General features: G+C 36.7%; 1 protein-coding gene across 1 annotated transcript in view; it reads right to left on the reverse strand.

Annotated features, from left to right (window-relative positions):
• The window catches only part of LOC101342993 (uncharacterized), a 512,538-nt gene that overhangs the window by 479,527 nt on the left and 20,491 nt on the right, over nt 1-12,520 (reverse strand). The window contains exons 7-8 of the mRNA XM_023729385.1: nt 5,726-5,800; nt 4,043-4,186 (exon numbers count right to left, since the gene is read on the reverse strand). Of these exons, the coding sequence (XP_023585153.1) occupies nt 4,043-4,186; nt 5,726-5,800 (219 nt within the window). The remainder of the gene's footprint in view (nt 1-4,042; nt 4,187-5,725; nt 5,801-12,520) is intronic.

A 12,520-nucleotide genomic window follows, 5' to 3' on the forward strand; every position in this document is an offset into this window, starting at 1 on the left:
CACTTCACCAAAGAAGACATTCAGGCAGCTAACAGACACATGAGGAAATGCTCAACGATCATTAGTCATTGAAAAATGCAAATCAAAACTACAATGAGATATCATCTCAACCCAACAAGGCTGGAACTAACACAAAAAACACAAAATAACAAATGTTGGAGAGGTTGTGGGGAGATCAGAACTCTTATGCACTGCTCATGGGAATGTAAAATGGTACAACCACTTTGGAAAATGATTTGGCACTTCCTTAAAAAGCTAGAAATAGAAATACTATACGATCCAGGAATCCCACTCCTAGGAATATACCCAAGAGAAATAAGAGCTGTCACACAAATAGACATATGCACACATATGTTCACTGCAGCACTATTCACAACAGCAAAAAGACAGAAACAACCTAAATGTCTATTCACAGATGAATGGATAAACAAATTATAGTAGATACACACATTGGAATACTATGCAACGATAAAGAACAATGATGAATCTGCGAAACATCTCACAGCATGGATGAATCTGGAGGGCATTATGCTGAGTGAAATTAGTCAATCACAAGAGGACAAATATTGTATGAGACCACTATTATAAGAACTCAAGAAAAGGTTTAAACACAGAAAAAAGCATTCTTTGATGGTTATGAGGGTGGGGAGGGACCATGAGGGGAAATCACTAACTAGATAGTAGTCAAAGGTCAACTTTGGTGAAGGGAAGGACAACACACAATACAGGAGAAGTCAGAATAACTGGACCAAAGCAAAAGCAAAGAAATTTCCTAGACACATCCAAACACTCTGAGGGACAGAGTAGCTGGGGCGGGGCCTGGTGACCATAGTTTTGGGGGACATCTAGGTCAACTGGCATAACATAGTTTATCAAGAAATTGTTCTACATTCCACCTTGGTGAGTAGCGTCTGGGGTTTTAAAAGCTTGCAAACGACCATCTAAGATACATATATTGGTCCCATCCCACTCAGAGCAAAGGATAATGAAGAAAACCAAAGACACAAGGAAAATATTAGCCTAAGGGACTAAAGGGCCAAACGAACCAGAGACTCCACCAGCCCGAGACCAGAGGAACTAGATGGTGCCCAGGTACCACCAATGACTGCCCTGACAGGGAACACAACAGAGAGTCCTGGACAGAGTAGAAAAATGTAGAACAGAATTCAAATTCACATAAAAAGACCAGAGCAATGGTCTGACAGAGACTGGAGGAACCCCCAAAATTATAGCCCCCGGATGCTCTGTTAACCCAGAACTGAAACCATTCCCAAAGCCCACTCTTCAAAGATTAGACAGGACTATAAAACAAAAAATACTACACGTGAGGAACGTGCTTCTTAGTTCAATCAGATAAACGAGACCAAATGGGCAGCTCCTGTCCAAAAGCAGATGAGAAGGCAGGAAGGGACAGGAACTGGTCGAATGGACACAGGGAACCCAACCCAGGATAGACAGGGGGAGTGTGCTGTCACATTGTGGGGATTGCAACAAATGTCACAAAACAATATGTGTATTAATTTTTGAATAAGAAATTAATTGGAGCTGTAAACTTTCACCTAACGCACAATAAAAAAAAAAGAAAAAAAACAGATATCTGCTCTCCTGGTGCTTAGTCTTATTAGAGATACAGATCTTAACCAAAAATACAAACTGCAAATGTGATTAGTGCTATGAGAGTATATAACAGGGAAAGTTAACTTAGAGAGGTGTGGAAAAAGCAACCCTGAAGAATAAACAGCTGAGTTTACATCTAAAGTATAAGTAGGAATTAACTAGGAGGAAAGGAATATTCCAGGAAGAGAAAAGCATACATGCAATGACTATGTGACAGAAGTGGGCATAGTATATAGTTGAAACTCTAAGAAGGCACAGGGAGCAAAAGAAAATGTGGCCTGAGATGAAGCTGAAGATGTGGATAAACCACATAAAGTAGTTCTCTATCCCAAGAGCCATTAGGTTTTATGTAAGAGGGCAATAAAATCAGATCTGTGTTTTGAAAAGATCATCCTAGCTGCAGCATAAAGAGGGATAAGAATGGATACGGGTAGATCAGTTAGGATGAAATAGAGAGATTTAAGAGATATCTAGGAGTTTAAACTACTGTTGTTGTTGTTAGGTGCTGTCGAGTTGGTTCCAATTCATAGTGACCCTACATATAACAGAATGAAACACTGCCCAGTCCTGCGCCACCCTCACAATTGTTGTTATGCTTGAGCCCACTGTTGCAGCCACTGTGTCAATCCATCTTGTTGAGGGTCTTTCTCTTTTTCACTGACCCTCTTCTTTACTAAGCATGATGTCCTTCTCCAGGGACTGGTCCCTCCTGATAACATGTTCAGAGTACATGAGATGAAGTCTTGCCATTCTTGCTTCTAAGGAGCATTCTGGCTGTACTTCTTCTAAGACAGGTTTGTTCATTCTTCAGGCAGTCCATGGTACATTCAATATTAAAATAATAGGACTTCATAATGACTGCATGAGGAGGAGAGAAAAAGAGTTTTCAAGGATGACTCAGGTTTCTGCCTCCTATTTCTTGAGTCTGTTCTATGTGCCACACACTGTGATAGATTCTTGTATTTAACCCCTACAACAATCCTATGAAATTAGTATCATTTCTCCAGTCTACCTCTCCATGTAAAGTAGGAGACCTGGAGTCTCAGATCAGAATTCCATGAGGCAAAAAGCAAGGTGTTGCAGTGGTTTTATGCAAGATTTCTGTTGCTCCTGGTAGAGTGCCCCAAGGACTATTTCATAGTATGGTTTGAGATTAGTCTTTAAAAGCCCTATTTTACAGACATCTTCATGCCCTGGTACATCCCTCTGCTCATGTTTACTACCCCAGAGTCTACCATAAAATGATCATCTCGTAGAATTACATGTAGCCTGGTTCTATCTCCAGACTACATTTCAACAAGAAAAGGCCCACTACTACAAAGCCAACACTAACAAATGACAAAAAAACAGTGGGAGCCCACTGGAAAAGATGTCATGTCTGGTTATTTTCCTGTCACATTTACACGAACTTTCCCTTCAGTCTACAATGTCTTTCTCACACTTCACCATGACCTTCAAAAACTTAACCCCTACTGGTCCTTGAAGTGAGCCCTGGTGGTGCAGTGATTCAGAGCTATGGCTGTTAACCAAAAGGTCAGCAGTTCAAATCCACCAGCTGCTCCTTGGAAACTCTATGGGGCAGTTCCACCCTGTCCTACAGGGTTGCTATGAGTCAGAATTGATTCGATGGCAATGGGTTAGGTTCTTTTAGTTTGATCCTTGAAGATTTAGTTCAACATCATCTCCTCTGATAATCCTTCCCTGGTGCCTCTAATATGCACTAGCAACATATTATATTATTATAATATAGTTATTTACCACACATCATAATTTTAACTTTACTCAACTCTTTCCCACATTCGAATGTGAAATCCTTCGAACAAGGAATGTGTTTTACTCATTTTTGCCACCTAATTCCAAGCACAGTAGATATTAAATGATTGACTATCTGACTCATTAAATGAATGAATCAATCAACCATTAATCACTCCATTATGACAGGACATCCCTTGGTCACATCTATCACTCACAAAACACTAAATATAACTACAATGTGTAAAGAAATCAAGAAATCAACAATTTGCAGAGAGTAACTCAACAGCATAAGAAAATTTTCTAATTAGAGCTACATAATAAAATTGAGAATTCAAGAAATTTAGGCCTCCTCACTTGTGGAGCCAATGTTCTTGACACTACAAGGAACTATATCACCACAAAGACAAGCAGTGGCTGTTGGAAAAGAGACATAAGACAGAAAAGAAAAAATACATATTTTTTCTTACACTTTAACCAAAATTACCAAAAAATAACAATTTTAGAAGTTTCTCATTTTATTTTTCTATACTATCTCTTACCAGTAAGCAGTGCTGATGGCAAAAAAGGTGAGAATCAAGAGGAAAAAGGAGGAGAAACAAACAATGAATCACAAAATTGATATCCAAAAAAGATATATATATACACACACACATCAATTCAAATTACTCACTGTCAACAAAGGTATAGTTTATCGTCTCTTGAACAGTCTCAGGATCTACAAAGATATTCATACTACTCAAAACTGGAGCCAATTCATCAGTTGCAACTTGACCATCTTTTATTCTACAGAATATCTTCAAGGCATCCTGGAATGCTGCAAAACCAATTAACAAAGAAATAATTCTAACATAAGAATCAACAGCTTCTCTTGGAGAAGGAACTGATTTTGTGTCAATAACCTACTAGGGGAAAAAAAACTAACATAGGCATAGTGTACTTTAAAAATTTACTTCCAAGTAGGCATTTGCCCAAAATCTGGCCATATTTCTAGTATAAAAACTGATTTTTGTTATTATCACTACTAGTATTATTTTACTAATAAAAATGTTGTTGTTAGGTGCTGTCAAGCCAGTTCTGACTCATAGCAACCCTACAGAACAGAGTAGAACTGCCCCCATAGGGTTTCCAAGGAGAGACTGGTGGATTTGAACTGCCGACCTTTTGGGTAGCAGCTGTAGCTCTTAACCACTGTGCCATCAGGGTTCCACTAAGAAAAATATCTGATGTTTACTGAGCACTGACTATGTGCCAGACACACAGTATGGGATATCTCATTCAATCATCATGTAAATCTTTGGTTAGGAAAGCCAAGCAAGCAAAGAAGAACCAGGAGGAACCAGATATCATAGGAGTTCATCAAAATACCAAGTAGGAAGTAAGGAATCAAAAAGGAAAAAGCAAGCCAAGCATCATATCTGTATTGTTCATTGTTGCATATGGTCAGTATTTAATAATATTTACTACATAAATTAATAAACACTGAATAGTTTTTCCTGCCTCTTAACTTGGTTAACCAGGGATATGAAGACTACTATCTTCATATAGCCTTAATTCTAAGAAAATACAGTCTAAAAGTGTATAATTCCAAGGACTGATCATGGGTACTTTACCTTGCTTAATGGAGAAACACAGGAAATGCTTAACTCTGGTCATGGACACTAGAGGTCTTCTCAAACTTTTGGAACCACTATTTCTAGCATTAACATGAATAGTTCTTCCAAGCACTTTCTTTACAATTTATATGTAATGTTAACTCAAAGTTATTAGGAGACCCGTAAGTATCTGCCATTTTTAGGGAGAAATACAGATTTCAGACACAGTGAAGAAACTGTTAAGGGTAGAGAACAAAAGAGGTGTGAGACATCAACAGGAAAAAAAAAATGAACAAAGGCACAGAAATAAGAATGATATCGGCATGTGTGAAGATTTATGACTAACTGGAGCATAGGGTTCTTGCCTGGGAAAGATCCTGTGAAGAAGAGAGGAGCAGTGAGCCAAACTATGAAAAGGTGAGAAAGACAAGCATAACAGTTTGGATTAGGTTCATTTGTTAATAAGAAAAGCATCTAAATTCTTGAGTAGGAGAGTAACACGGCAAAAACAGTGTTTTAAGAGGATTAGTCTAGCAGTTGTATGCAGGGTAAAGCAGGGATTAGAGATACAAAGTTACGATGGTATGGCAGCAATCCAGGTTTTTAAATGCCTTTTATGAAACAACTCATGTCTAATTGTTCTCAACCTAAACTAGGAAAAATGGAGTTAAGAAACACACAAATTCATATACCCACTCCATCCAAAAATCAATTACTATCACAATTATCCTCTTCTATACTTTTGAAGAATAGTCTTTTACCTGGATCCTGAGAGACCCAATAAGAAACATCATTCAAAGCCTTAAGGAAAGTTGAAAAATCCAGCAGTCCATTACCTATAAGAATGGTTGAGAAACCAGGAAAAAAACTGTATCAACATACTTATTATCAGAAACTCACTAAGAACATAAGATAAAAATCCGAACTAAAAATACAAATAGAATTAACTGATGACATTACAATACCATAGTCTATACACAAGAGCAGTCCACACTAACATTAAATATGGAATGTAAAAAAGAAAATGTAAATTAAAACTATAATGAGATACCACTACACATCTATTAGAATGACTATAATTTAAAAAGGCTGACCACATCAAGCGTTTGCAAGAATGTTTTACAACTGGAACTCTCATATTGCTGGTGGAACGGTAAAATGGTACAATCACTTCACAAACACAGCTTGGCAGTTTCTTAAAAAGTTAAACACACATTTAGGATATGACCCAACCATTCTACTACTAGGTATTTACCCAAGAAAAATGAAAGCATATGACCACACAAAGACAGCCACTTGAATGTTTACACCAGCTTTATTTATAACAGTCAAAAACCACAAACAACCCAAATGTCCACCAATTAATGAATGGATAAACAAATTGTAGTATATCCATATAATGGAATACTATTCGGCAATAAAAAGAAATGAACTATTGATAAATACAAAAAATTGATGAATCTCACCAAAATTAAGCTGTGAAAAAAAAGCAGACAAAAAACTAGTACATACTACATGATTCCATTTATGTAAAATTCTAGAAATGCAAACTAAAGTGACAGAAAGGAGAGCAATGTTTGCCTGGGGACGGAGATGGGGCAGGTATGGAGAGGGAGACAGAGTTTACAAACGGGTATGAGGAAACTCGGAGTGATGAACATGTTCACTATCTTGATTGTGATAATGGTTTCACAGTCGTCTTAGTCATCTAGTACTGCTATAACAGAAAAACCACAAGTGAATGACTTTAACAGAAATTTATTCTCTCACAGAATCATGTACAATCTCCTTGATGTCATTCCACAACTCATCTGGTCTTCCGTCATTAGTGTTCAATGCATCTGTCAGTCTGTCATACTGTGGGGGCTCACCTGTTGCTGTGACGCTGGAAGCTATGCCACAAGTAGTCAAATACCAGCAGAGTCACCCATGTCAGACAGATTTCAGCTGAGCTTCCAGACTAAGACAGACTAGGAAGAAGGACCTGGCAGTCTACTTCTAAAAAGAATTAGCCAGTGAAAACCTTATGAATAGCAGTGGAACAATGTCTGATACAGTGCCAGAAGATGAGCCCCAATGGTTGGAAGGCACTCAAAAGATGACTGGGAAGAGCTGCCTCCTCAAAGTAGAGTCAATCTTAATGACATCAATAGAGTCAAGCTTTCAGGACCTTCATTTCTGCTGTGGCATAACTCAAAATGAGAAGAAACAGTTGCAAACATCCACTAATAATCAGAACTTGAAATGCAGAAGTATGAATCTAGGAAAACTGGAAATCGCCAGAAATGAAATGGAACGCATAAACATCGATATCCTAGGCATTAGTGAGCTGAAATGGACTAGTATCTGCCATTTTGCATCAGACAACATATGGTCTACTATGCCAGGAATGACAGTTTGAAGAGGAATGGCATTGCATTCATCTTCAAAAAGAACATTTCAAGAACTATCCTGGAGTACAATGCTGTCAGTGATAGGATAACATCCATGCACCTACAAGAAAGACCAGTTAATATGACTATTATTCAAATTTACACACCAACCACTAAGGTCAAAGATGAAGAAACTGAAGATTTTTACCAACTTCTGCAATCTGAAATCGATCAAACAGGCAATCAGGATGGATTGATAACTACTGGTGACTAGAATGCAAAAGTTGGAAACGAAGAAGGATGGGTACTTGGAAAATATTGTCTTGGTGATAGAAACTACGCCGGAGATCTCACGATGGAATATTGCAAGACAAATGACTTCTTCTTCGAAAATACCTTTTTTTAACAACATAAACGTCGGCTATACACGTGGACCTCACCAGATGGAATATATAGGAATCAAATCGACTGTATCTGTGGAAAGAGATGATCAAAAAGCTCAATATCATCAGTCAGAACAAGGCCACGGGCTGACTGAGGAACAGACCATCAACTGCTCATATACAAGGTCAAGTTGAAACTGAAGAAAATTAGAACAAGTCCATGAGAACCAAAGTACAACTTTGAGTATATCCCACCTGAATTTAGAGACCATCTCAAGAATAGATTTGGCGCATTGACAGTGAGCCTAGCTCCACCAATAAGTGCTTAGAGGTACCCTACTCCACCAGGAAGCCTCCTGCGCAAAGGTACTCAAATCTCTTGCTTCGTGGGTCGGCTGGGCTCCTGGTTCTGCTGCTGCCATTTCTCTGATGCTGCTTCTTGCCATCTGTGCCATCTCCAGTGTAACAGCTCCCCTCACTTCCTTCTGAGTCCTCACCAGAATTGTCTTTGACATCCCTAATTACACCAACAGTCTCTTCAAGGCAATATAGGCTTTTGTTATTAGGCATTTTAAAATTCTTCTAGCCTCTATTCATTCAGTTTCAAAACTGCTTCCACATTTTAGGCATCTGTTAAGCAGCACCCCACTCCCAGTACCAAATTCTGTCTTCGTCATCTAGTGCTGCTGTAACAGAAATACCACAAGTGGATGGCTTTAACAAACAGAATTCTATTCTCTCACAGTCTAGGTGGTTAGAAGTCCAAATTCAGGGTGTCAGCTCCAAGGGAAGCCTTTCTCTCTCTATCTGCCCTCGGGGGAGGTCCTTGTCATCAATCTTCCCCTGCTCTAGGAGCTTCTCAGTGCAGGGACCCTGAGTCCAAAGGGCGCGCGCTCCTGGCTCTACTTTCTTGGTGGTATGAGGTCCCCATGTCTCTCTGCTCGTTTCTCTCTTTTATATCTCAAGAGAGATTGACTTAAGACACAATCTAATCTTGTAGATTGAGTCCTGCCTCACTAACATAACTTCAAGTAATCCTGCCTCGTTAACATAGAGTAGGATTTACAACACATGGGAAAATCATATCAGATGACAAAATGGGGGACAATCACACAATACTAGGAATCATGGCCTAGCCAAGTTGACACATATCTTTGGGGGACACAATTTATCAAATTGTACACTTTAAATATGTGCAGTTTATTGTGTCAATTATGTCAATAAAACTGTGAAAACATACAAAAAGTTTTTAAAAACCAGCACATTAGAAAACTCCATACTTTGCTCCCTCTTTTTGACAAAAACTCTTGAAAAGGCAATAACTCAAGCTTCTGATTCTGATAAAAATGGCAATTTTAACAGCCATATATGTTTTTCAGAATTTTTGCATAATTAATTAATTAATGTCAATATGAAGCAATGAGTCATGACATAGGAAGATTATTTCTTCATCAAAGGAGAAAGCCAGCTGTCTGAGGTGCACTGTGGTTGCACATAATAGCCAGATTTTTCTTCAAATGAAAGCTTTCCTCTTAAAAAAAAAACTTGCCACCATTCTGAAGATGTCACAGACTTATGAAATTTCTAAATGGTGCTTACAAAATACGACTCTTCTTTGATTCATCAGTGTGCAAGAGTTAGGTTGCATTGGGAAACATCAGTAATTTTATCCACTTTTATGCTGAAGAGAAACGGCACAGCTTACAAATAGATCTTATTTGATTGTGTCATCGCACTTGTAATAGCATGATAGTTAAAAAACAGGAACTAACTAGACTAGCAGATAGATACAAAGAGTTTCATCTAATTGCATGAAGGGAAAGAGTACAGCTACTACTTTTTCTAATACCTCCTTTAAAACATTTAAAAAAAAAAGTATCTAGAGTTCTGGGGTGAATAAAACATTTTATAGAAACTCAGCTTCAATTTTCTTGCTCTAATCCAAGCCACAAATTAGGTCAATCATTTTCAGGGTGCATAAACAAGGATTCTCTAATCATGTGTGTGGCTTGCATGCTTGGTAAACAATCCTGTAAAATGCTTCAAGACAGACCATGTGGTCAAGAAAATCCAAGTCTGGAAAAATCCCTGCCTTTAAAAATCAGGGCTTTTTTTTTTTTTTTTTTTTTTTTTACAAAAAAGACCCACACTTTGTGACGTCCTTTCGAGATAGTAAAAAGGAACTTCTTCATCGTTATGCTTATGTTAGCAAGAAGTGTCTTAAAAAGCACTCTAGCTTTTATATCCCATTATGTTCAGAGATGAAAGTAAAACCAAAAAGTTCACAAGCTTTGATGTACTTTTTGTCTGACATTTTTCAACTTAAACTAGCTTAATTTATACAAAGACAGATGTCTATAGTCATAATGGCACAGTGCTCTTAATTCCTATCAATAGCAAACTATGTAACTGGCCATAAAATATTGACAAAATGATGTGCACCTAACCTGACCCTATAAAAAACTTAGTAATCCATTCCATCCTATACTTTTCTGGGGTAAACAATACCTTAGTACATAATTTAACATAAATCACTTTCCCATGGGCAATTTTCAGGGTTATAAGAAAGAAATCAAAGAAAAAAAAAATCACACTGAGAGGGGCCAGTTCGTGGACCACCTAAAAAGCATCCACGGATTAACTAAAGGCAATAATTTGTAATCAATACAAGTTTAGAACCTCTATTTCTAAAGGGCACTCATGGTCATTGCTTTGGGACTATAGGTACAAAAAATGTTTTGTTTGTTTGCTTTCTTGCTTGTTTTGGAAGTTTTTGTTGTTGTTATTGGGCGATGGGAGACAATTTTGCAGTACCTATCAAAGTTTGATATGTGTATATCCTTTCACACAGCGTTTTCATTTCTTGAAATTTATCTTATAGAAATACTTGCACGAATATCCAAGAAGTGAGGTACAAGGAGGTTCTTTGTAGCATTATTTGTAGTAGCAAAAATTTTAAAGGCAACTTCACCATTAATAAATACGAGACTGGTTAAAAATCATTATACACACACACACATACATACAGGTCAGGAAGGATATCTATCAAATTATTAACAGTGTTTACCTCTAGGGATTGTAGGAAAAGTCTGGGGCAAACAGACAATTTTTATATTTTAATATATAACCACCTTCTGTGAGCTAAAAACACTAAATAAAGAAAAATTCTAGAAGTCAAAACAGACCATAAACAGAATGTTACTAAACAATCTAATAGTAACTGGCAAGTTGCAATTGTATGCATGAATCCATTCATCTACCCACCAGGTCACCCAACATTTTTTGAGCATCTACTATGTGAAAGCTTTCTAATGGTATAAAAATAAATAAACGTGTACCTAATTTTTAAGAAGCTCAAAGCACAACCCTATTTTTTTTACGTTTAGCTATCTATTATGTTAATTGGTTTTTGACATATACAAAATAATGGCAGGACACAACTATATCAGTTATTCAACTTCTTCTTGTACTGACATTTATTACCAAGGTGTTCAATTCAGTGTTACATTATTTCCATTGCAAAAATTAAAGAGCAAAAGTTTAAATATGTGTCATCTAAAACTGGTTGTATGGCTTTAGACCAGAATCTTCACCTTTCTATCCCTCAGTTACTCCCACAGTAAATCTGGGTGATTAGAACAATTTCTAAAGTCCTGAATTTCTAAAGTTCTAAAGTTTTATTATTCTGAATTTATAATATTATTATTCTTTAAAAGCCTTAAAAAGTTCACATTCTTTCACCTAACAATTTCAATTTTAGTTATCTATCTTAGCTTGTCTGATGAGAGAAAGTGAGAACAGCACTCTTCATAATAGCAAAAATATTAGAAATAACCTATATGACCATCAACAGAAATTTTACTTTGAAAACAAATCTGTTCTAGAGAATAACTCACAGCCATTGAAAATGGCAGTGTAGATCTGTATTTATTCACATGGAAAGTTGACTACAGTACAATGTAACAGAAAAGGGTAATAAAACTGTATGCATGTCAGTCCATACCTGTCTGTAAAAATCACTTATTCATATGTGTGTATACACCACAGTTATACACACACACACACACACACACACACACACACATAAAAACACATATTCTTAGAAAAAGTCTAGAAAGACATACACCAAAATACCAATAGTTGGCTCTGAGTAGTGAGATTACAGGTGATTTTGACTTTCACCTTTAGATTCTTCTGTGCCTTTAATAAATGAAGTTATTTCTACTTTAGAAAAAATATTTTAATATAAATCTCAAAAAAATTATGTCAAAAACCAATTAACATAATAGATAACTAAACATAAAAAAAATAGGGTTGTGCTTTGAGCTTCTTAAAAATTAGGTACACGTTTATTTATTTTTATACCATTAGAAAGCTTTCACATAGTAGATGCTCAAAAAATGCTGGGTGACCTGGTGGGTAGATGAATGGATTCATGCATACAATTGCAACTTGCCAGTTACTATTAGATTGTTTAGTAACATTCTGTTTATGGTCTGTTTTGACTTCTAGAATTTTTCTTCCATGATTTTTTTACAGTCATAAATCCACATTTTATTTCTGAGCAGTTTGATGTTTTCAACCTTAGAGTACTACTTTGCATTTGGGTGTACTAAATTTATTTTAATTTCTGACTATTCCTTCCACTTACCTATGTCATTTTTATTCTAAACTTATCTCTCCTTAACAAGCTTGGGATAGTCTGTAAATGTAGTGAGTTCTCTGTTCTCCACTTCTTAAAGTATCAGACATTGATTACAAAAGAATAATTATCTTTCTACGTGCTTAAAATGTGGTTATT

The sequence above is a fragment of the Trichechus manatus genome, unplaced genomic scaffold (assembly GCF_000243295.1).
Source record: "Trichechus manatus latirostris isolate Lorelei unplaced genomic scaffold, TriManLat1.0 scaffold00028, whole genome shotgun sequence".
NCBI lineage: Eukaryota > Metazoa > Chordata > Mammalia > Sirenia > Trichechidae > Trichechus > Trichechus manatus.